Source organism: Drosophila miranda, chromosome 3 (genome assembly GCF_003369915.1).
Source record: "Drosophila miranda strain MSH22 chromosome 3, D.miranda_PacBio2.1, whole genome shotgun sequence".
NCBI lineage: Eukaryota > Metazoa > Arthropoda > Insecta > Diptera > Drosophilidae > Drosophila > Drosophila miranda.
The window spans coordinates 23,092,074-23,116,841 of record NC_046676.1 but is presented as its reverse complement, the minus strand read 5'-3'; the positions used below and the strand labels follow the sequence as shown (position 1 = coordinate 23,116,841).

General features: G+C 49.1%; 2 protein-coding genes and 3 pseudogenes across 2 annotated transcripts; all 5 read right to left on the bottom strand.

Annotated features, from left to right (window-relative positions):
- Positions 1-235: 235 nt before the first annotated feature.
- On the bottom strand, positions 236-4,552 carry LOC117187860 (annotated as a pseudogene).
- A 322-nt stretch (positions 4,553-4,874) lies between these two features.
- Positions 4,875-16,134, bottom strand: LOC117187859 (annotated as a pseudogene).
- A 371-nt stretch (positions 16,135-16,505) lies between these two features.
- Positions 16,506-20,784, bottom strand: LOC117187662 (annotated as a pseudogene).
- Positions 20,785-23,120: 2,336 nt separating this feature from the next.
- Positions 23,121-24,240, bottom strand: LOC117187664 (focadhesin-like). Its single transcript, XM_033390308.1, has 3 exons — positions 24,129-24,240; positions 23,857-24,068; positions 23,121-23,794 (listed from the first exon to the last, which is right to left on the bottom strand). Exons 1-3 carry the CDS (start codon positions 24,216-24,218, stop codon positions 23,440-23,442), a joined length of 657 nt encoding a protein of 218 aa, XP_033246199.1. The 5' UTR covers positions 24,219-24,240; the 3' UTR covers positions 23,121-23,439.
- Positions 24,241-24,246: 6 nt separating this feature from the next.
- On the bottom strand, positions 24,247-24,659 carry LOC117187666. Its single transcript, XM_033390310.1, has one exon. The coding sequence runs from the start codon at positions 24,636-24,638 to the stop codon at positions 24,270-24,272; it is 369 nt and encodes a 122-aa protein (XP_033246201.1). The 5' UTR covers positions 24,639-24,659; the 3' UTR covers positions 24,247-24,269.
- Positions 24,660-24,768: the final 109 nt, after the last annotated feature.

Sequence of the window (24,768 nt, the reverse complement as noted above, 5' to 3'; positions counted from 1 at the left end):
TTTAATTTATCTGCATTTTTTTTAATAAATATATTAAAAATATTGATATCAGTGTGGCCGCGGATTTATCGTTAAAATATACCGTCCAACCCTCAGAAATATACTAAAATATATCGTTTAATTTATAAAATATACCATTTATATACTGACGAATTCAACTTTGACTATCGATACTATCGACTATCGAGCTGTCGTGTGGTATTTTTGTGCGATAACCGCACTGGAAACATTTAAATTCAAATACTGTGCGCAAAAATGCATTTAATGTTCTTTAAACACATATAAATAACAAAGAATGCGTTTGCTATCAAAAGATGACTAACATTGACGGTATTCGGTGATCGTTAACCAGTAAGTGCACTTTAGGCGTGGGTTGGAGTGTTAAATGCGGTGTGTTCGTCGTGTTCATTTACGCAGGCCTACGTATTTGGTCCAGACACCTTTGTGGTCGAAGTATGGTTTGTTCCGGGAACAAATGATTGCCTCCTTGAATACGTCTGCGTAGTCCGACGGCATGGAGCTGTGCTTATATAGATTAAATAGGAATTCATAGACCTGAAAGTCGATACAAAAATGATCAAGAAAGTGGCATATAGTTGAGTCTTCTTCACTCACCTTTGCTTCATGGTCCTTCCAGAATATGTGGTCGCACAGATACTGCAAGCTCTCGGGAAAGAGATTGAGTCGCTGCTTATCGTCTGTGGCCACCACATCGACACTGCCCAGCAGCACGGCACAGCCGGAGAGCACATCCACGGCCAGAACAAAGATGTCCAGCAGATAGAGTGCCCTGTTAACCTTCTCCTTGTTGGAGGCCTCGGCCAGCAGCATCTGGATCTTCAGGAATATTTCCATGATCCAGTTACAGGCATGTTCATCGCTTCCAAAGGCATACAGAGTGGCAGCCAAGTGGCGATAGAAGAAGGAGCGCTCCTCCGTGCGCTTCTCGTAGGCATCAATAATGGGCGTCAGCCATTTGAGTGGGTTGGGCAACTTCTCGTTATACAGCACCAGATAGCATCGGATAATGGTGGCCTTTTTTAGCTTGCCTATGGGCGTCTCCCACCAATTGGCGGGCGTGGTCAGCCCGTCGATGGCATTTGGATGCAAAACGGCCACCACCTCTGTGTAGCGCTCAAACAGCCTCGAGTCCAGATTCATCGAGTCCATGTAGCGCTCTACAATCAGTGTGAAAACATCCAACACTTCGGGTGGTAGGTCGCACTTTCCCGTGAAAATGTACTTGACGCTGACCAAAAACTTTTCAAAAAGGCATCCTGCAAACAAGATGATACAAGGTCATCGCCTGGACAAAAAGCAAGCAAAAACGAGGGGGAACGTTGTGAGTTGCTGCGGACACCGCAACTCTACAGTTATACCCGATACTTAGTCAGTATGGCTCTCCTCTGGCAGACGCCGCTAATATTAAACGACACGACAAAGAGTGCGTGCGAGAGAGAAAAAGGAAATTCAGTCTGAGCGTGACGTCGGGCGCTGCGTAGCCAGTACAAATTGATTTGTTCCTTTTGGGTATAAAAATGATCCGATCTGATCCAGATTCAGCAATCTGATAGATATGGTCATTATCTATGATTCTGCGTTTTTAGTTTTTTCGAATCTGCAATATTGTGGATGCAACAGATTTTCGTCTTTTGTGGGGGCGGAAGGGGGTGGGGCGAAATTCTGAGATATACGTTTTATAGTGAGATCTAACAGAAGTGCGGATACCAAATTTGGTTACTCTAGCCTTAATAGTCTCTCAGATTTGTGGATGCCCCAGATTTTCGTACATGAAACAGAGCGAGAAAGAATGAAATTGTTTTCTTGATTCTGGCTATAATAATTATACGATCTGGTTGAGATTTTACACTCTAGAACATATAGTCATCCTCTACGATTCTGCGTTTTTGGTTTTATCGTATCTTTAAAAATGTGGATGCCACAGATTTTCGTCCTTTGTGGGGGCGGAAGTGGGCGGGGCGAAGTTTTGAAATATTTTTGTAGCAGTGACATATCACAAAAGTCTGGATCCAAAACAACGTTGCTCTAGCTCTTATAGTCTTTGAGCACTAAGTGCTGAAGCGGACGGACAGACGGACAGACGGACGGACGGACAGACAGACAGGGCTCAATCGACTCGGTTATTGATGCTGATCAAGAATATATATACTTTATGGGGTCGGAAACGATTCCTTCTGGACGTTACACACATCCACTTTTACCACAAATCTAATATACTCCAATACTCATTTTGAGTATCGGGTATAAAAAGTGTAAACTCACCCTCGACAAAGTCGTTTATCTGTGACTCTTTGAAGCAATAGACAGCCACTTTCTCGGCAAAGTTCTTTATGATCTGAAGGCCCACGTTGCTGGCGATCTCCGGTAGCAGTGAGAACAGTAACAGCAGATCCTCCTCGAAGCAATCAGGCTCGAATTCTACCAGGAAGTTCTCTAGCAAACGCTTCGCTGTGCCTGAGCTCGACGCCTGATTCTTGGCTATCATGATGCAGTACTTCCTTGCATCGAAGGATAGGTGAAATAAGCTCGTCAAGCAGCTCCAATCGAGCGGTGGTATCGGCTTGGGAAATTTATTGGACAGCGCCCTGAGGGGAAAGGTCACTGCATAGGGCTCTGACACGTAGTCTCCGAAGCGGGCCTGGCTCACCATGTAGTTGGTTACTGCACGGAGCGGGCTGGTCCGAACAAACCCACTAGCTTGCGTGGCTCCGGCTTGCCCTCGGGCAGGCGGTAGACTCCGCTCCGAAAGCCGTTTATTTCGTTGCTTATGTGATGGGAAATCAGATCAGCTGCTGCATCTCCACATTCCTGGCGAATCTTCTGTAGTAGCTGCACCCACACCTCGCCGGGGACGGTCTCTTCCTGCAGATTCACCACCTCTCGGCCACTAAGTCCTCCCACTGCTCCACCGACAATCTCAAAACGAAACTGAGCCGGAATGTGCCGCAGGTTGAGCGTGCTTCCTGGCTCATAGCTCTTTAGGGCTGCCAGAGCATTGCGAACCTGTGCCGCATCTGTTCCCGGTCGACTGATGGCCTGCCACAGCTGCTCTAGGGCATCATCCGCAACTTTCTCGTACTCCAGTGTGGGTGTCTGCAGCAGCGGAACCAAGCCATAGAAATGGTACAGAGACCTAAGGGTCTGTGGACGCTGTTCGCCGCGAAACTTGCTGCCCAGAGCGTGCCAGGTGGAAGCAATATTGACAGTGTGGCTGTCACACAAGGCATAAAGAGCATCCAACGCCAGAGACGTAGCCAGATCCCCGATTCATCGGTGCAGCTGTTTAACGTATTGCTAAGGTGAGGTAGCAGCTCCGATCCATGCAATGTTGGCCTGCAAAAGATGGGTATAAGATTAGAAAAAGGATACAAGATCGGTATAAATTTATGGGCTACTTTTCCTGGCAGATTTCCCGCATGGCATGTGCTCGGGCTACTTGAAGCTCCCAGCGCTTATCGCCCTCCGGCAGCGGTTGAGCCACTTGCTTCAGCAGGAAGAGATAGGTGCGCGACTCCACGCGCCACAGTCGTAGATACAGGTCCACACAGAAGGTACCATTCTCGGTGGACAGATTTCGAATGGTGTTCAGAATCATGGGCACGTTGTCCTTCGCAAAACCGGACATGTTTCAGTGGAAGATTCAAGTGATGTTCATTTGAGAGCTCACCTTGGATACGGCAAAATGGGGCAGACCTCGAAGCAACTCCAGTTGCAGCTCAGGATTGTTCTCGTGGGCCAGCTTGAAGATGTAGGTCATGAGGAAGTCGTAGGCGATGCCCTCGTTTACCTTAATGGTCTGCAGAATCACCTCGTAGATCTTGAACCAGCAGTCAACGGGCGGTTGTCGGGACAGAAAGAGGGCGCGCAAGAAGAGATGGAGGCGCTGGCAGAAGACCGTGTTTGACTTGTCATTTAGGGCGTCGACAAAGGCGAAAACATCCTGATTCTCGGAGGCATCGAACGACTCCACAAGATTGGCCAGATCAAATGCAATCGCAATGTCCGGATGATAGTTGCGCATGTGGGCCGGCTTCAGTTGCTTGGTGGATATCCGCTCGCCCTCATCCGACTGTTGGAGGTCGAGCACACGCTGCACTATCTGGTTAGCCAGAGCCAGCCCCTCGGCGTGTATGAATGCAGTCTGAGACATCCACTGAATGATGCCATCCAGACACATGTTCAGAATGTATTCATGGCCACAGCGCTCCTGCACGACCACGAAGACAATGATCCGCAGCAAGTCGGCCAAGTAGAAGGGGGACAAGACGTGCAGCACTTCCGCCAGCAGAACCAAGAGCACATGGTAGTGATTCCGCGTATGCTCCCGAGTCGCATGCAATACGCGAAGCAAGCACTGCAGACTGGGACGAGGATCAATGCCGTAGTTGGCCAGCTGTTTGATCAGGCAAGCCTGGTAGATGCACAGATCGATGGACTGGGCATGATCCGACTGCTGCAGGAAGTAATCGATGGCCTCGATCACCAGGATGCTGGTATATATTAATATACATGATTTGTGTGTCCTGCGGCATTAGGGAGAGAGCTTCAAGGTTGCTTCACAGCCGATCGGGATTGCAGCACGTGACACGCACTGATAATACGTTTTAATTACACTTTTTTTAATTTATCTGCATTTTTTTTAATAAATATATTAAAAATATTGATATCAGTGTGGCCGCGGATTTATCGTTAAAATATACCGTCCAACCCTCAGAAATATACTAAAATATATCGTTTAATTTATAAAATATACCATTTATATACTGACGAATTCAACTTTGACTATCGATACTATCGACTATCGAGCTGTCGTGTGGTATTTTTGTGCGATAACCGCACTGGAAACATTTAAATTCAAATACTGTGCGCAAAAATGCATTTAATGTTCTTTAAACACATATAAATAACAAAGAATGCGTTTGCTATCAAAAGATGACTAACATTGACGGTATTCGGTGATCGTTAACCAGTAAGTGCACTTTAGGCGTGGGTTGGAGTGTTAAATGCGGTGTGTTCGTCGTGTTCATTTACGCAGGCCTACGTATTTGGTCCAGACACCTTTGTGGTCGAAGTATGGTTTGTTCGGGAACAAATGATTGCCTCCTTGAATACGTCTGCATAGTCCGACGGCATGGAGCTGTGCTTATATAGATTAAATAGGAATTCATAGACCTGAAAGTCGATACAAAAATGATCAAGAAAGTGGCATATAGTTGAGTCTTCTTCACTCACCTTTGCTTCATGGTCCTTCCAGAATATGTGGTCGCACAGATACTGCAAGCTCTCGGGAAAGAGATTGAGTCGCTGCTTATCGTCTGTGGCCACCACATCGACACTGCCCAGCAGCACGGCACAGCGGAGAGCACATCCACGGCCAGAACAAAGATGTCCAGCAGATAGAGTGCCCTGTTAACCTTCTCCTTGTTGGAGGCCTCGGCCAGCAGCATCTGGATCTCCAGGAATATTTCCATGATCCAGTTACAGGCATGTTCATCGCTTCAAAGGCATACAGAGTGGCAGCCAAGTGGCGATAGAAGAAGGAGCGCTCCTCCGTGCGCTTCTCGTAGGCATCAATAATGGGCGTCAGCCATTTTGAGTGGGTTGGGCAAACTTCTCGTTATACAGCACCAGATAGCATCGGATGATGGTGGCCTTTTTTAGCTTGCCTATGGGCGTTCCCCATTGGCGGGCGTGGTCAGCCCGTCGATGGTTCGATGCAAAACGGCACCACCTCTGTGTAGCGCTCAACAGCCTCGAGTCCAGATTCATCGAGTCCATGTAAGCGCTCTACAATCAGTGTGAAATACATCGCTAACGACTTTCGATGGTGGTCAGGAATCGCACTTTTCCGTGAAAAATGTTTACTTGACGCTGTCCAAAACTTTTCCAAAAAGGCATCCTTGCAAACACAGATGATACAAGGTCCATGCGCCTGGATCCAGAATTGTTCTCGTGGGCCAGCTTGAAGATGTAGGTCATGAGGAAGTCGTAGGCGATGCCCTCGTTTACCTTAATGGTCTGCAGAATCACCTCGTAGATCTTGAACCAGCAGTCAACGGGCGGTTGTCGGGACAGAAAGAGGGCGCGCAAGAAGAGATGGAGGCGCTGGCAGAAGACCGTGTTTGACTTGACATTTAGGGCGTCGACAAAGGCGAAAACATCCTGATTCTCGGAGGCATCGAACGACTCCACAAGATTGGCCAGATCAAATGCAATCGCAATGTCCGGATGATAGTTGCGCATGTGGGCCGGCTTCAGTTGCTTGGTGGATATCCGCTCGCCCTCATCCGACTGTTGGAGGTCGAGCACACGCTGCACTATCTGGTTAGCCAGAGCCAGCCCCTCGGCGTGTATGAATGCAGTCTGAGACATCCACTGAATGATGCCATCCAGACACATGTTCAGAATGTATTCATGGCCACAGCACTCCTGCACGACCACGAAGACAATGATCGGCAGCAATCGGCCAGTAGAAGGGAACAAGACGTGCAGGCACTTCCGCAGGCAGAACAAGCACATGGTAGTGATTCGCGTATGCTGGTCGCATGCAATACGCAAGCAGCACTGCAGACTGGGACGAGATCATTGCGTAGGGCCAGCTGTTTGATCAGGCAAGCCTGGTAGATGCACAGATCGATGGACTGGGCATGATCCGACTGCTGCAGGAAGTAATCGGATGGCCTCGATCACCAGGATGCTGGTATATATTTAATATACATGATTTGTGTGTTCCTGCGGCATTAGGGAGAGAGCTTGGTGCTTGTGCCGGTCTTCCTTTGATGCCCGCCAGGTTGACCATCGATTTTGATAGCCGAGCAGAAGTTGAAGCAAAAAAAGCATTGCTGCATGACTCACAACTCTTGTCCAGGATTTAGTTGGACAATGTTACTGTCTCGAACTTACAATGACTGTTTAGGCAAACAACACTGATTTGAAGTTGAGTAAGCCATTAAACATACATATATAGATTAAATAGAATTCATAGACCTGAAAGTCGATACAAAATGATCAAGAAAGTGGCATATAGTTGAGTCTTCTTCACTCACCTTTGTTCATGTCCTTCCAGAATATGTGGTCGCACAGATACTGCAAGCTCTCGGGAAGAGATTGAGTCGCTGCTTATCGTCTGTGGCCACCACATCGACACTGCCCAGCAGCACGGCACAGCTGGAGAGCAATCCACGGCCAGAACAAAGATGTCCAGCAGATAGAGTGCCCTGTTAACCTCCCGTACTCGGAGCAGCATCTGTCCCGATACCATGATCTTACAGCATGTTCATCGTTAGTACAGAGTCAGCAAGTGCGATAGGAAGCGCTCCTCGTGCGCTTCTCGTAGGATCAATAAGGCTCAGCATGAGTTGAATTTCGATACGCACAATAGCATCGGAGATTGGCTTAGCTGCCTATTCTCCCCCAACCCGTCAGCCCGTCATCCATCAAACGCCACCACCTCTGTGTAGCGCTCAAACAGCCTCGAGTCCAGATTCATCGGTCCATGTAGCGCTCTACAATCAGTGTGAAAAACATCCAACCACTTCGGGTGGTAGGTCGCACTTTCCCGTGAAAATGTACTTGACGCTGTCCAAAAACTTTTCAAAAAGGCATCCTGCAAACAAGATGATACAAGGTCATCGCCTGGACAAAAAGCAAGCAAAAACGAGGGGAACGTTGTGAGTTGCTGCGGACACCGCAACTCTACAGTTATACCCGATACTTAGTCAGTATGGCTCTCCTCCGGCAGACGCCGCTAATATTAAACGACACGACAAAGAGTGCGTGCGAGAGAGACAGAAAAATCAGTCTGAGCGTGACGTCGGGCGCTGCGTAGCCAGTGCAAATTGATTTGTTCCTTTTGGGTATAAAAATGATCCGATCTGATCCAGATTCAGCAATCTGATAGATATGGTCATCTATGATTCTGCGTTTTTAGTTTTCTCGAATCTGCAATATTGTGGATGCAACAGATTTTCGTCCTTTGTGGGGGCGGAAGGGGGTGGGGCGAAATTCTGAGATATACGTTTTATAGTGAGATCTAACAGAAGTGCGGATACCAAATTTGGTTACTCTAGCCTTAATAGTCTCTGAGATTTGTGGATGCCCCAGATTTTCGTACATGAAACGGAGCGAGAAAGAATGAAATTGTTTTCTTGATTCTGGCTATAATAATTATACGATCTGGTTGAGATTTACACTCTAGAACATATAGTCATCCTCTACGATTCTGCGTTTTTGGTTTTATCGTATCTTTAAAAAATGTGGATGCCACAGATTTTCGTCCTTTGTGGGGCGGAAGTGGGCGGGGCGAAGTTTTGAAATATTTTTGTAGCAGTGACATATCACAAAAGTCTGGATCCAAAACAACGTTGCTCTAGCTCTTATAGTCTTTGAGCACTAAGTGCTGAAGCGGACGGACAGACGGACAGACGGACGGACGGACAGACAGACAGGGCTCAATCGACTCGGTTATTGATGCTGATCAAGAATATATATACTTTATGGGGTCGGAAACGATTCCTTCTGGACGTTACACACATCCACTTTTACCACAAATCTAATATACTCCAATACTCATTTTGAGTATCGGGTATAAAAAGTGTAAACTCACCCTCGACAAAGTCGTTTATCTGTGACTCTTTGAGCAATAGACAGCCACTTTCTCGGCAAAGTTCTTTATGATCTGAAGGCCCACGTTGCTGGCGATCTCCGGTAGCAGTGAGAACAGTAACAGCAGATCCTCCTCGAAGCAATCAGGCTCGAATTCTACCAGGAAGTTCTCTAGCAAACGCTTCGCTGTGCCTGAGCTCGACGCCTGATTCTTGGCTATCATGATGCAGTACTTCCTCGCATCGAAGGATAGGTGAAAGAAGCTCGTCAAGCAGCTCCAATCGAGCGGTGGTATCGCTTGGAAATTTATTGGACAGCGCCCTGAGGGCAAAGGTCACTGCATAGGGCTCTGACACGTAGTCTCCGAAGCGGCCTGGCTCACATGTAGTTGGTTACTGCACGGAGCGGGAGGGTCCCGAACAAACCACTAGCTTGCGTGGCTCCGGCTTGCCTCGGCAGGCGGTAGACTCGCTCCGAAAGCCGTTTATTTCGTTGCTTATGTGATGGGAATCAATCAGCTGCTGCATCTCCACATTCGGGCGAATCTTCTGTAGTGGCTGCACCACACCTTCGCGGGGACGGTCTTTTCCTGCAGATCACACCTCTCGGCCACTAAGTCTCCCACTGCTCAACCGACAATCTCAAAACGAAACTGAGCCGGATGTACGCAGGTTGAGCGTGCTTCCTGGCTCATAGCTCTTTAGGGCTGCAGAGCATTGCGAACCTGTGCCGCATCTGTTCCCGGTCGACTGATGGCCTGCACAGCTGCTCTAGGCATCATCCGCAACTTTCTCGTACTCCAGTGTGGGTGTCTGCAGCAGCGGAACCAAGCCAAAGAAATGGTACAAGAGACTAAGGGTCTGTGGACGCTGTTCGCCGCGAAACTTGCTGCCCAGAGCGTGCCAGGTGGAAGCAATATTGACAGTGTGGCTGTCACACAAGGCTAAGAGCATCCAAGCGCAGAGAAGTAGCCAGATCCCGATTCATCGGTGCAGCGTTTAACGTATTGCTAAGGTGATAGCAGCTCGATCCATGCAATGTTGGCCTGCAAAATAAGATGAGGTATAAAGATTAGAAAAAGGATACAGATTCGGTAATAAATTTGTGGCTACTTTTCCTGGCCGATTTCCGCCGCAATCGGTGCCATGATGCTCGAGCTATCTTGGCTCTCCATGATGCGGATGCAGTACTTTCCTCGCATCGAAGGATAGGTGAAAGAAGCTCGTCAGCATCCACGAGCGGTGGTATCGCTTGGGAAATTTATTGGACAGCGCCCTGAGGGCAAAGGTCACTGCATAGGGCTCTGACACGTAGTCTCCGAAGCGGGCCTGGCTCACCATGTAGTTGGTTACTGCACGGAGCGGGAGGGTCCCGAACAAACCCACTAGCTTGCGTGGCTCCGGCTTGCCCTCGGGCAGCGGTAGACTCCGCTCCGAAAGCCGTTTATTTCGTTGCTTATGTGATGGGAAATCAGATCAGCTGCTGCATCTCCACATTCCGGGCGAATCTTCTGTAGTGCTGCACCCACACCTCGCCGGGGACGGTCTCTTCCTGCAGATCCACCACCTCTCGGCCACTAAGTCCTCCCACTGCTCAACCGACAATCTCAAAACGAAACTGAGCCGGAATGTACCGCAGGTTGAGCGTGCTTCCTGGCTCATAGCTCTTTAGGGCTGCCAGAGCATTGCGAACCTGTGCCGCATCTGTTCCGGTCGACTGATGGCCTGCCACAGCTGCTCTAGGCATCATCCGCAACTTTCTCGTACTCCAGTGTGGGTGTCTGCAGCAGCGGAACCAAGCCAAAGAAATGGTACAGAGACCTAAGGGTCTGTGGACGCTGTTCGCCGCGAAACTTGCTGCCCAGAGCGTGCCAGGTGGAAGCAATATTGACAGGTGGCTGTCACACAAGGCATAAAGAGCATCCAACGCCAGAGACGTAGCCAGATCGCCCGATTCATCGGTGCAGCTGTTTAACGTATTGCTAAGGTGAGGTAGCAGCTCCGATCCATGCAATGTTGGCCTGCAAAAGATGGGTATAAGATTAGAAAAAGGATACAAGATCGGTATAAATTTGTGGGCTACTTTTCCTGGCAGATTTCCCGCATGGCATGTGCTCGGGCTACTTGAAGCTCCCAGCGCTTATCGCCCTCCGGCAGCGGTTGAGCCACTTGCTTCAGCAGGAAGAGATAGGTGCGCGACTCCACGCGCCACAGTCGTAGATACAGGTCCACACAGAAGGTACCATTCTCGGTGGACAGATTTCGAATGGTGTTCAGAATCATGGGCACGTTGTCCTTCGCAAAACGGGACATGTTTCAGTGGAAGATTCAAGTGATGTTCATTTGAGAGCTCACCTTGGATACGGCAAAATGGGGCAGACCTCGAAGCAACTCCAGTTGCAGCTCAGGATTGTTCTCGTGGGCCAGCTTGAAGATGTAGGTCATGAGGAAGTCGTAGGCGATGCCCTCGTTTACCTTAATGGTCTGCAGAATCACCTCGTAGATCTTGAACCAGCAGTCAACGGGCGGTTGTCGGGACAGAAAGAGGGCGCGCAAGAAGAGATGGAGGCGCTGGCAGAAGACCGTGTTTGACTTGACATTTAGGGCGTCGACAAAGGCGAAAACATCCTGATTCTCGGAGGCATCGAACGACTCCACAAGATTGGCCAGATCAAATGCAATCGCAATGTCCGGATGATAGTTGCGCATGTGGGCCGGCTTCAGTTGCTTGGTGGATATCCGCTCGCCCTCATCCGACTGTTGGAGGTCGAGCACACGCTGCACTATCTGGTTAGCCAGAGCCAGCCCCTCGGCGTGTATGAATGCAGTCTGAGACATCCACTGAATGATGCCATCCAGACACATGTTCAGAATGTATTCATGGCCACAGCGCTCCTGCACGACCACGAAGACAATGATCCGCAGCAAGTCGGCCAAGTAGAAGGGGGACAAGACGTGCAGCACTTCCGCCAGCAGAACCAAGAGCACATGGTAGTGATTCCGCGTATGCTCCCGAGTCGCAAGCAATACGCGAAGCAAGCACTGCAGACTGGGACGAGGATCAATGCCGTAGTTGTCCAGCTGTTTGATCAGGCAAGCCTGGTAGATGCACAGATCGATGGACTGGGCATGATCCGACTGCTGCAGGAAGTAATCGATGGCCTCGATCACCAGGATGCTGGTATATATTAATATACATGATTTGTGTGTCCTGCGGCATTAGGGAGAGAGCCCTTGGTGCTGTGCCGGTCCTTCCTTTGATGCCCGCCCAGGTTGACCATCGATTTTGAATAGCCCGAGCAGAAGGTGAAGCAAAAAAAGCATTGCTGCATGACTCACAACTCTTGTCCAGGATTTAGATTGGACAATGTTACTGTCCTCGAACTTACAATGACTGTTTAGCAAACAACACTGATTGAAGTTGAGTAAGCCATAAACATACATATATAGATTAAATAGGAATTCATAGACCTGAAAGTCGATACAAAAATGATCAAGAAAGTGGCATATAGTTGAGTCTTCTTCACTCACCTTTGCTTCATGGTCCTTCCAGAATATGTGGTCGCACAGATACTGCAAGCTCTCGGGAAAGAGATTGAGTCGCTGCTTATCGTCTGTGGCCACCACATCGACACTGCCCAGCAGCACGGCACAGCTGGAGAGCACATCCACGGCCAGAACAAAGATGTCCAGCAGATAGAGTGCCCTGTTAACCTTCTCCTTGTTGGAGGCCTCGGCCAGCAGCATCTGGATCTCCAGGAATATTTCCATGATCCAGTTACAGGCATGTTCATCGCTTCCAAAGGCATACAGAGTGGCAGCCAAGTGGCGATAGAAGAAGGAGCGCTCCTCCGTGCGCTTCTCGTAGGCATCAATAATGGGCGTCAGCCATTTGAGTGGGTTGGGCAACTTCTCGTTATACAGCACCAGATAGCATCGGATGATGGTGGCCTTTTTTAGCTTGCCTATGGGCGTCTCCCACCAATTGGCGGGCGTGGTCAGCCCGTCGATGGCATTCGGATGCAAAACGGCCACCACCTCTGTGTAGCGCTCAAACAGCCTCGAGTCCAGATTCATCGAGTCCATGTAGCGCTCTACAATCAGTGTGAAAACATCCAACACTTCGGGTGGTAGGTCGCACTTTCCCGTGAAAATGTACTTGACGCTGTCCAAAAACTTTTCAAAAAGGCATCCTGCAAACAAGATGATACAAGGTCATCGCCTGGACAAAAAGCAAGCAAAAACGAGGGGGAACGTTGTGAGTTGCTGCGGACACCGCAACTCTACAGTTATACCCGATACTTAGTCAGTATGGCTCTCCTCGGGCAGACGCCGCTAATATTAAACGACACGACAAAGAGTGCGTGCGAGAGAGAAAAAGGAAATTCAGTCTGAGCGTGACGTCGGGCGCTGCGTAGCCAGTACAAATTGATTTGTTCCTTTTGGGTATAAAAATGATCCGATCTGATCCAGATTCAGCAATCTGATAGATATGGTCATTATCTATGATTCTGCGTTTTTAGTTTTTTCGAATCTGCAATATTGTGGATGCAACAGATTTTCGTCTTTTGTGGGGGCGGAAGGGGGTGGGGCGAAATTCTGAGATATACGTTTTATAGTGAGATCTAACAGAAGTGCGGATACCAAATTTGGTTACTCTAGCCTTAATAGTCTCTCAGATTTGTGGATGCCCCAGATTTTCGTACATGAAACAGAGCGAGAAAGAATGAAATTGTTTTCTTGATTCTGGCTATAATAATTATACGATCTGGTTGAGATTTTACACTCTAGAACATATAGTCATCCTCTACGATTCTGCGTTTTTGGTTTTATCGTATCTTTAAAAATGTGGATGCCACAGATTTTCGTCCTTTGTGGGGGCGGAAGTGGGCGGGGCGAAGTTTTGAAATATTTTTGTCTGGATCCAAAACAACGTTGCTCTAGCTCTTATAGTCTTTGAGCACTAAGCGCTGAAGGGGACGGACAGACGGACAGACGGACGGACGGACAGACAGACAGGGCTCAATCGACTCGGTTATTGATGCTGATCAAGAATATATATACTTTATGGGGTCGGAAACGATTCCTTCTGGACGTTACACACATCCACTTTTACCACAAATCTAATATACTCCAATACTCATTTTGAGTATCGGGTATAAAAAGTGTAAACTCACCCTCGACAAAGTCGTTTATCTGTGACTCTTTGAAGCAATAGACAGCCACTTTCTCGGCAAAGTTCTTTATGATCTGAAGGCCCACGTTGCTGGCGATCTCCGGTAGCAGTGAGAACAGTAACAGCAGATCCTCCTCGAAGCAATCAGACTCGAATTCTACCAGGAAGTTCTCTAGCAAACGCTTCGCTGTGCCTGAGCTCGACGCCTGATTCTTGGCTATCATGATGCAGTACTTCCTCGCATCGAAGGATAGGTGAAAGAAGCTCGTCAAGCAGCTCCAATCGAGCGGTGGTATCGGCTTGGGAAATTTATTGGACAGCGCCCTAAGGGGAAAGGTCACTGCATAGGGCTCTGACACGTAGTCTCCGAAGCGGGCCTGGCTCACCATGTAGTTGGTTACTGCACGGAGCGGGAGGGTCCCGAACAAACCCACTAGCTTGCGTGGTTCCGGCTTGCCCTCGGGCAGGCGGTAGACTCCGCTCCGAAAGCCGTTTATTTCGTTGCTTATGTGATGGGAAATCAGATCAGCTGCTGCATCTCCACATTCCGGGCGAATCTTCTGTAGTAGCTGCACCCACACCTCGCCGGGGACGGTCTCTTCCTGCAGATCCACCACCTCTCGGCCACTAAGTCCTCCCACTGCTCCACCGACAATCTCAAAACGAAACTGAGCCGGAATGTGCCGCAGGTTGAGCGTGCTTCCTGGCTCATAGCTCTTTAGGGCTGCCAGAGCATTGCGAACCTGTGCCGCATCTGTTCCCGGTCGACTGATGGCCTGCCACAGCTGCTCTAGGGCATCATCCGCAACTTTCTCGTACTCCAGTGTGGGTGTCTGCAGCAGCGGAACCAAGCCAAAGAAATGGTACAGAGACCTAAGGGTCTGTGGACGCTGTTCGCCGCGAAACTTGCTGCCCAGAGCGTGCCAGGTGGAAGCAATATTGACAGTGTGGCTGTCACACAAGGCATAAAGAGCATCCAACGCCAGAGACGTAGCCAGATCCCCCGATTCATCGGTGCAGCTGTTTAACGTATTGCTAAGGTGAGGTAGCAGCTCCGATCCATGCAATGTTGGCCTGCAAAAGATGGGTATAAGATTAGAAAAAGGATACAAGATCGGTATAAATTTGTGGGCTACTTTTCCTGGCAGATTTCCCGCATGGCATGTGCTCGGGCTACTTGAAGCTCCCAGCGCTTATCGCCCTCCGGCAGCGGTTGAGCCACTTGCTTCAGCAGGAAGGGATAGGTGCGCGACTCCACGCGCCACAGTCGTAGATACAGGTCCACACAGAAGGTACCATTCTCGGTGGACAGATTTCGAATGGTGTTCAGAATCATGGGCACGTTGTCCTTCGCAAAACGGGACATGTTTCAGTGGAAGATTCAAGTGATGTTCATTTGAGAGCTCACCTTGGATACGGCAAAATGGGGCAGACCTCGAAGCAACTCCAGTTGCAGCTCAGGATTGTTCTCGTGGGCCAGCTTGAAGATGTAGGTCATGAGGAAGTCGTAGGCGATGCCCTCGTTTACCTTAATGGTCTGCAGAATCACCACGTAGATCTTGAACCAGCAGTCAACGGGCGGTTGTCGGGACAGAAAGAGGGCGCGCAAGAAGAGATGGAGGCGCTGGCAGAAGACCGTGTTTGACTTGACATTTAGGGCGTCGACAAAGGCGAAAACATCCTGATTCTCGGAGGCATCGAACGACTCCACAAGATTGGCCAGATCAAATGCAATCGCAATGTCCGGATGATAGTTGCGCATGTGGGCCGGCTTCAGTTGCTTGGTGGATATCCGCTCGCCCTCATCCGACTGTTGGAGGTCGAGCACACGCTGCACTATCTGGTTAGCCAGAGCCAGCCCCTCGGCGTGTATGAATGCAGTCTGAGACATCCACTGAATGATGCCATCCAGACACATGTTCAGAATGTATTCATGGCCACAGCACTCCTGCACGACCACGAAGACAATGATCCGCAGCAAGTCGGCCAAGTAGAAGGGGGACAAGACGTGCAGCACTTCCGCCAGCAGAACCAAGAGCACATGGTAGTGATTCCGCGTATGCTCCCGAGTCGCATGCAATACGCGAAGCAAGCACTGCAGACTGGGACGAGGATCAATGCCGTAGTTGGCCAGCTGTTTGATCAGGCAAGCCTGGTAGATGCACAGATCGATGGACTGGGCATGATCCGACTGCTGCAGGAAGTAATCGATGGCCTCGATCACCAGGATGCTGGTATATATTAATATACATGATTTGTGTGTCCTGCGGCATTAGGGAGAGAGCCCTTGGTGCTGTGCCGGTCGTTCCTTTGATGCCCGCCCAGGTTGACCATCGATTTTGAATAGCCCGAGCAGAAGGTGAAGCAAAAAAAGCATTGCTGCATGACTCACAACTCTTGTCCAGGATTTAGATTGGACAATGTTACTGTCCTCGAACTTACAATGACTGTTTAGCAAACAACACTGATTGAAGTTGAGTAAGCCATAAACATAATAAATATATTAAAAATATTGATATCAGTGTGGCCGCGGATTTATCGTTAAAATATACCGTCCAACCCTCAGAAATATACTAAAATATATCGTTTAATTTATAAAATATACCATTTATATACTGACGAATTCAACTTTGACTATCGATACTATCGACTATCGAGCTGTCGTGTGGTATTTTTGTGCGATAACCGCACTGGAAACATTTAAATTCAAATACTGTGCGCAAAAATGCATTTAATGTTCTTTAAACACATATAAATAACAAAGAATGCGTTTGCTATCAAAAGATGACTAACATTGACGGTATTCGGTGATCGTTAACCAGTAAGTGCACTTTAGGCGTGGGTTGGAGTGTTAAATGCGGTGTGTTCGTCGTGTTCATTTACGCAGGCCTACGTATTTGGTCCAGACACCTTTGTGGTCGAAGTATGGTTTGTTCCGGGAACAAATGATTGCCTCCTTGAATACGTCTGCATAGTCCGACGGCATGGAGCTAGATTAAATAGGAATTCATAGACCTGAAAGTCGATACAAAAATGATCAAGAAAGTGGCATATAGTTGAGTCTTCTTCACTCACCTTTGCTTCATGGTCCTTCCAGAATATGTGGTCGCACAGATACTGCAAGCTCTCGGGAAAGAGATTGAGTCGCTGCTTATCGTCTGTGGCCACCACATCGACACTGCCCAGCAGCACGGCACAGCCGGAGAGCACATCCACGGCCAGAACAAAGATGTCCAGCAGATAGAGTGCCCTGTTAACCTTCTCCTTGTTGGAGGCCTCGGCCAGCAGCATCTGGATCTCCAGGAATATTTCCATGATCCAGTTACAGGCATGTTCATCGCTTCCAAAGGCATACAGAGTGGCAGCCAAGTGGCGATAGAAGAAGGAGCGCTCCTCCGTGCGCTTCTCGTAGGCATCAATAATGGGCGTCAGCCATTTGAGTGGGTTGGGCAACTTCTCGTTATACAGCACCAGATAGCATCGGATGATGGTGGCCTTTTTTAGCTTGCCTATGGGCGTCTCCCACCAATTGGCGGGCGTGGTCAGCCCGTCGATGGCATTCGGATGCAAAACGGCCACCACCTCTGTGTAGCGCTCAAACAGCCTCGAGTCCAGATTCATCGAGTCCATGTAGCGCTCTACAATCAGTGTGAAAACATCCAACACTTCGGGTGGTAGGTCGCACTTTCCCGTGAAAATGTACTTGACGCTGTCCAAAAACTTTTCAAAAAGGCATCCTGCAAACAAGATGATACAAGGTCATCGCCTGGACAAAAAGCAAGCAAAAACGAGGGGGAACGTTGTGAGTTGCTGCGGACACCGCAACTCTACAGTTATACCCGATACTTAGTCAGTATGGCTCTCCTCGGGCAGACGCCGCTAATATTAAACGACACGACAAAGAGTGCGTGCGAGAGAGAAAAAGGAAATTCAGTCTGAGCGTGACGTCGGGCGCTGCGTAGCCAGTACAAATTGATTTGTTCCTTTTGGGTATAAAAATGATCCGATCTGATCCAGATTCAGCAATCTGATAGATATGGTCATTATCTATGATTCTACGTTTTTAGTTTTCTCGAATCTGCAATATTGTGGATGCAACAGATTTTCGTCCTTTGTGGGGGCGGAAGGGGGTGGGGCGAAATTCTGAGATATACGTTTTATAGTGAGATCTAACAGAAGTGCGGATACCAAATTTGGTTACTCTAGCCTTAATAGTCTCTGAGATTTGTGGATGCCCCAGATTTTCGTACATGAAACAGAGCGAGAAAGAATGAAATTGTTTTCTTGATTCTGGCTATAATAATTATACGATCTGGTTGAGATTTTACACTCTAGAACATATAGTCATCCTCTACGATTCTGCGTTTTTGGTTTTATCGTATCTTTAAAAATGTGGATGCCACAGATTTTCGTCCTTTGTGGGGGCGGAAGTGGGCGGGGCGAAGTTTTGAAATATTTTTGTCTGGATCCAAAACAACGTTGCTCTAGCTCTTATAGTCTTTGAGCACTAAGCGCTGAAGGGGACGGACAGACGGACGGACGGACAGACAGACAGGGCTCAATCGACTCGGTTATTGATGCTGATCAAGAATATATATACTTTATGGGGTCGGAAACGATTTCTTCTGGACGTTACACACATCCACTTTTACCAAAAATCTAATATACTCCAATACTCATTTTGAGTATCGGGTATAAAAAGTGTAAACTCACCCTCGACAAAGTCGTTTATCTGTGACTCTTTGAAGCAATAGACAGCCACTTTCTCGGCAAAGTTCTTTATGATCTGAAGGCCCACGTTGCTGGCGATCTCCGGTAGCAGTGAGAACAGTAACAGCAGATCCTCCTCGAAGCAATTAGGCTCGAATTCTACCAGGAAGTTCTCTAGCAAACGCTTCGCTGTGCCTGAGCTCGACGCCTGATTCTTGGCTATCATGATGCAGTACTTCCTTGCATCAAAGGATAGGTGAAAGAAGCTCGTCAAGCAGCTCCAATCGAGCGGTGGTATCGGCTTGGGAAATTTATTGGACAGCGCCCTAAGGGGAAAGGTCCCTGCATAGGGCTCTGACACGTAGTCTCCGAAGCGGGCCTGGCTCACCATGTAGTTGGTTACTGCACGGAGCGGGAGGGTCCCGAACAAACCCACTAGCTTGCGTGGCTCCGGCTTGCCCTCGGGCAGGCGGTAGACTCCGCTCCGAAAGCCGTTTATTTCGTTGCTTATGTGATGGGAAATCAGATCAGCTGCTGCATCTCCACATTCCGGGCGAATCTTCTGTAGTAGCTGCACCCACACCTCGCCGGGGACGGTCTCTTCCTGCAGATCCACCACCTCTCGGCCACTAAGTCCTCCCACTGCTCCACCGACAATCTCAAAACGAAACTGAGCCGGAATGTGCCGCAGGTTGAGCGTGCTTCCTGGCTCATAGCTCTTTAGGGCTGCCAGAGCATTGCGAACCTGTGCCGCATCTGTTCCCGGTCGACTGATGGCCTGCCACAGCTGCTCTAGGGCATCATCCGCAACTTTCTCGTACTCCAGTGTGGGTGTCTGCAGCAGCGGAACCAAGCCAAAGAAATGGTACAGAGACCTAAGGGTCTGTGGACGCTGTTCGCCGCGAAACTTGCTGCCCAGAGCGTGCCAGGTGGAAGCAATATTGACAGTGTGGCTGTCACACAAGGCATAAAGAGCATCCAACGCCAGAGACGTAGCCAGATCCCCCGATTCATCGGTGCAGCTGTTTAACGTATTGCTAAGGTGAGGTAGCAGCTCCGATCCATGCAATGTTGGCCTGCAAAAGATGGGTATAAGATTAGAAAAAGGATACAAGATCGGTATAAATTTGTGGGCTACTTTTCCTGGCAGATTTCCCGCATGGCATGTGCTCGGGCTACTTGAAGCTCCCAGCGCTTATCGCCCTCCGGCAGCGGTTGAGCCACTTGCTTCAGCAGGAAGGGATAGGTGCGCGACTCCACGCGCCACAGTCGTAGATACAGGTCCACACAGAAGGTACCATTCTCGGTGGACAAAATTCGAATGGTGTTCAGAATCATGGGCACGTTGTCCTTCGCAAAACGGGACATGTTTCAGTGGAAGATTCAAGTGATGTTCATTTGAGAGCTCACCTTGGATACGGCAAAATGGGGCAGACCTTGAAGCAACTCCAGTTGCAGCTCAGGATTGTTCTCGTGGGCCAGCTTGAAGATGTAGGTCATGAGGAAGTCGTAGGCGATGCCCTCGTTTACCTTAATGGTCTGCAGAATCACCACGTAGATCTTGAACCAGCAGTCAACGGGCGGTTGTCGGGACAGAAAGAGGGCGCGCAAGAAGAGATGGAGGCGCTGGCAGAAGACCGTGTTTGACTTGACATTTAGGGCGTCGACAAAGGCGAAAACATCCTGATTCTCGGAGGCATCGAACGACTCCACAAGATTGGCCAGATCAAATGCAATCGCAATGTCCGGATGATAGTTGCGCATGTGGGCCGGCTTCAGTTGCTTGGTGGATATCCGCTCGCCCTCATCCGACTGTTGGAGGTCGAGCACACGCTGCACTATCTGGTTAGCCAGAGCCAGCCCCTCGGCGTGTATGAATGCAGTCTGAGACATCCACTGAATGATGCCATCCAGACACATGTTCAGAATGTATTCATGGCCACAGCACTCCTGCACGACCACGAAGACAATGATCCGCAGCAAGTCGGCCAAGTAGAAGGGGGACAAGACGTGCAGCACTTCCGCCAGCAGAACCAAGAGCACATGGTAGTGATTCCGCGTATGCTCCCGAGTCGCATGCAATACGCGAAGCAAGCACTGCAGACTGGGACGAGGATCAATGCCGTAGTTGGCCAGCTGTTTGATCAGGCAAGCCTGGTAGATGCACAGATCGATGGACTGGGCATGATCCGACTGCTGCAGGAAGTAATCGATGGCCTCGATCACCAGGATGCTGGTATATATTAATATACATGATTTGTGTGTCCTGCGGCATTAGGGAGAGAGCCCTTGGTGCTGTGCCGGTCCTTCCTTTGATGCCCGCCCAGGTTGACCATCGATTTTGAATAGCCCGAGCAGAAGGTGAAGCAAAAAAAAGCATTGCTGCATGACTCACAACTCTTGTCCAGGATTTAGATTGGACAATGTTACTGTCCTCGAACTTACAATGACTGTTTAGCAAACAACACTGATTGAAGTTGAGTAAGCCATAAACATACATATATAGATTAAATAGGAATTCATAGACCTGAAAGTCGATACAAAAATGATCAAGAAAGTGGCATATAGTTGAGTCTTCTTCACTCACCTTTGCTTCATGGTCCTTTCAGAATATGTGGTCGCACAGATACTGCAAGCTCTCGGGAAAGAGATTGAGTCGCTGCTTATCGTCTGTGGCCACCACATCGACACTGCCCAGCAGCACGGCACAGCCGGAGAGCACATCCACGGCCAGAACAAAGATGTCCAGCAGATAGAGTGCCCTGTTAACCTTCTCCTTGTTGGAGGCCTCGGCCAGCAGCATCTGGATCTCCAGGAATATTTCCATGATCCAGTTACAGGCATGTTCATCGCTTCCAAAGGCATACAGAGTGGCAGCCAAGTGGCGATAGAAGAAGGAGCGCTCCTCCGTGCGCTTCTCGTAGGCATCAATAATGGGCGTCAGCCATTTGAGTGGGTTGGGCAACTTCTCGTTATACAGCACCAGATAGCATCGGATGATGGTGGCCTTTTTTAGCTTGCCTATGGGCGTCTCCCACCAATTGGCGGGCGTGGTCAGCCCGTCGATGGCATTCGGATGCAAAACGGCCACCACCTCTGTGTAGCGCTCAAACAGCCTCGAGTCCAGATTCATCGAGTCCATGTAGCGCTCTACAATCAGTGTGAAAACATCCAACACTTCGGGTGGTAGGTCGCACTTTCCCGTGAAAATGTACTTGACGCTGTCCAAAAACTTTTCAAAAAGGCATCCTGCAAACAAGATGATACAAGGTCATCGCCTGGACAAAAAGCAAGCAAAAACGAGGGGGAACGTTGTGAGTTGCTGCGGACACCGCAACTCTACAGTTATACCCGATACTTAGTCAGTATGGCTCTCCTCCGGCAGACGCCGCTAATATTAAACGACACGACAAAGAGTGCGTGCGAGAGAGACAGAAAATCAGTCTGAGCGTGACGTCGGGCGCTGCGTAGCCAGTACAAATTGATTTGTTCCTTTTGGGTATAAAAATGATCCGATCTGATCTAGATTCAGCAGTCTGATAGATATGGTCATTATCTATGATTCTGCGTTTTTAGTTTTCTCGAATCTGCAATATTGTGGATGCAACAGATTTTCGTCCTTTGTGGGGGCGGAAGGGGGTGGGGCGAAATACGTTTTATAGTGAGATCTAACAGAAGTGCGGATACCAAATTTGGTTACTCTAGCCTTAATAGTCTCTGAGATTTGTGGATGCCCCAGATTTTCGTACATGAAACGGAGCGAGAAAGAATGAAATTGTTTTCTTGATTCTGGCTATAATAATTATACGATCTGGTTGAGATTTTACACTCTAGAACATATAGTCATCCTCTACGATTCTGCGTTTTTGGTTTTATCGTATCTTTAAAAATGTGGATGCCACAGATTTTCGTCCTTTGTGGGGGCGGAAGTGGGCGGGGCGAAGTTTTGAAATATTTTTGTCTGGATCCAAAACAACGTTGCTCTAGCTCTTATAGTCTTTGAGCACTAAGCGCTGAAGGGGACGGACAGACGGACGGACGGACAGACAGACAGGGCTCAATCGACTCGGTTATTGATGCTGATCAAGAATATATATACTTTATGGGGTCGGAAACGATTCCTTCTGGACGTTACACACATCCACTTTTACCAAAAATCTAATATACTCCAATACTCATTTTGAGTATCGGGTATAAAAAGTGTAAACTCACCCTCGACAAAGTCGTTTATCTGTGACTCTTTGAAGCAATAGACAGCCACTTTCTCGGCAAAGTTCTTTATGATCTGAAGGCCCACGTTGCTGGCGATCTCCGGTAGCAGTGAGAACAGTAACAGCAGATCCTCCTCGAAGCAATCAGGCTCGAATTCTACCAGGAAGTTCTCTAGCAAACGCTTCGCTGTGCCTGAGCTCGACGCCTGATTCTTGGCTATCATGATGCAGTACTTCCTCGCATCGAAGGATAGGTGAAAGAAGCTCGTCAAGCAGCTCCAATCGAGCGGTGGTATCGGCTTGGGAAATTTATTGGACAGCGCCCTGAGGGCAAAGGTCACTGCATAGGGCTCTGACACGTAGTCTCCGAAGCGGGCCTGGCTCACCATGTAGTTGGTTACTGCACGGAGCGGGCTGGTCCCGAACAAACCCACTAGCTTGCGTGGCTCCGGCTTGCCCTCGGGCAGGCGGTAGACTCCGCTCCGAAAGCCGTTTATTTCGTTGCTTATGTGATGGGAAATCAGATCAGCTGCTGCATCTCCACATTCCGGGCGAATCTTCTGTAGTAGCTGCACCCACACCTCGCCGGGGACGGTCTCTTTCTGCAGATTCACCACCTCTCGGCCACTAAGTCCTCCCACTGCTCCACCGACAATCTCAAAACGAAACTGAGCCGGAATGTGCTGCAGGTTGAGCGTGCTTCCTGGCTCATAGCTCTTTAGGCTGCCAGAGCATTGCGAACCTGTGCCGCATCTGTTCCCGGTCGACTGATGGCCTGCCACAGCTGCTCTAGGGCATCATCCGCAACTTTCTCGTACTCCAGTGTGGGTGTCTGCAGCAGCGGAACCAAGCCAAAGAAATGGTACAGAGACCTAAGGGTCTGTGGACGCTGTTCGCCGCGAAACTTGCTGCCCAGAGCGTGCCAGGTGGAAGCAATATTGACAGTGTGGCTGTCACACAAGGCATAAAGAGCATCCAACGCCAGAGACGTAGCCAGATCCCCCGATTCATCGGTGCAGCTGTTTAACGTATTGCTAAGGTGAGGTAGCAGCTCCGATCCATGCAATGTTGGCCTGCAAAAGATGGGTATAAGATTAGAAAAAGGATACAAGATCGGTATAAATTTGTGGGCTACTTTTCCTGGCAGATTTCCCGCATGGCATGTGCTCGGGCTACTTGAAGCTCCCAGCGCTTATCGCCCTCCGGCAGCGGTTGAGCCACTTGCTTCAGCAGGAAGGGATAGGTGCTCGACTCCACGCGCCACAGTCGTAGATACAGGTCCACACAGAAGGTACCATTCTCGGTGGACAAAATTCGAATGGTGTTCAGAATCATGGGCACGTTGTCCTTCGCAAAACGGGACATGTTTCAGTGGAAGATTCAAGTGATGTTCATTTGAGAGCTCACCTTGGATACGGCAAAATGGGGCAGACCTTGAAGCAACTCCAGTTGCAGCTCAGGATTGTTCTCGTGGGCCAGCTTGAAGATGTAGGTCATGAGGAAGTCGTAGGCGATGCCCTCGTTTACCTTAATGGTCTGCAGAATCACCTAGTAGATCTTGAACCAGCAGTCAACGGGCGGTTGTCGGGACAGAAAGAGGGCGCGCAAGAAGAGATGGAGGCGCTGGCAGAAGACCGTGTTTGACTTGACATTTAGGGCGTCGACAAAGGCGAAAACATCCTGATTCTCGGAGGCATCGAACGACTCCACAAGATTGGCCAGATCAAATGCAATCGCAATGTCCGGATGATAGTTGCGCATGTGGGCCGGCTTCAGTTGCTTGGTGGATATCCGCTCGCCCTCATCCGACTGTTGGAGGTCGAGCACACGCTGCACTATCTGGTTAGCCAGAGCCAGCCCCTCGGCGTGTATGAATGCAGTCTGAGACATCCACTGAATGATGCCATCCAGACACATGTTCAGAATGTATTCATGGCCACAGCGCTCCTGCACGACCACGAAGACAATGATCCGCAGCAAGTCGGCCAAGTAGAAGGGGGACAAGACGTGCAGCACTTCCGCCAGCAGAACCAAGAGCACATGGTAG

Excerpts from the sequence above, each read along its gene's own strand:
- LOC117187666 (XM_033390310.1), bottom strand. The coding sequence starts at position 24,638 with ATGTGTCTGGATGGCATCATTCAGTGGATGTCTCAGACTGCATTCATA.
- LOC117187664 (XM_033390308.1), bottom strand. The coding sequence starts at position 24,218 with ATGACCTACATCTTCAAGCTGGCCCACGAGAACAATCCTGAGCTGCAA. Across the intron at positions 24,069-24,128 it reads CCCATTTTGCCGTATCCAAG|GACAACGTGCCCATGATTCT; the intron begins GTGAGCTCTCAA and ends CGTTTTGCGAAG. Across the intron at positions 23,795-23,856 it reads CGGGAAATCTGCCAGGAAAA|GCCAACATTGCATGGATCGG; the intron begins GTAGCCCACAAA and ends CATCTTTTGCAG.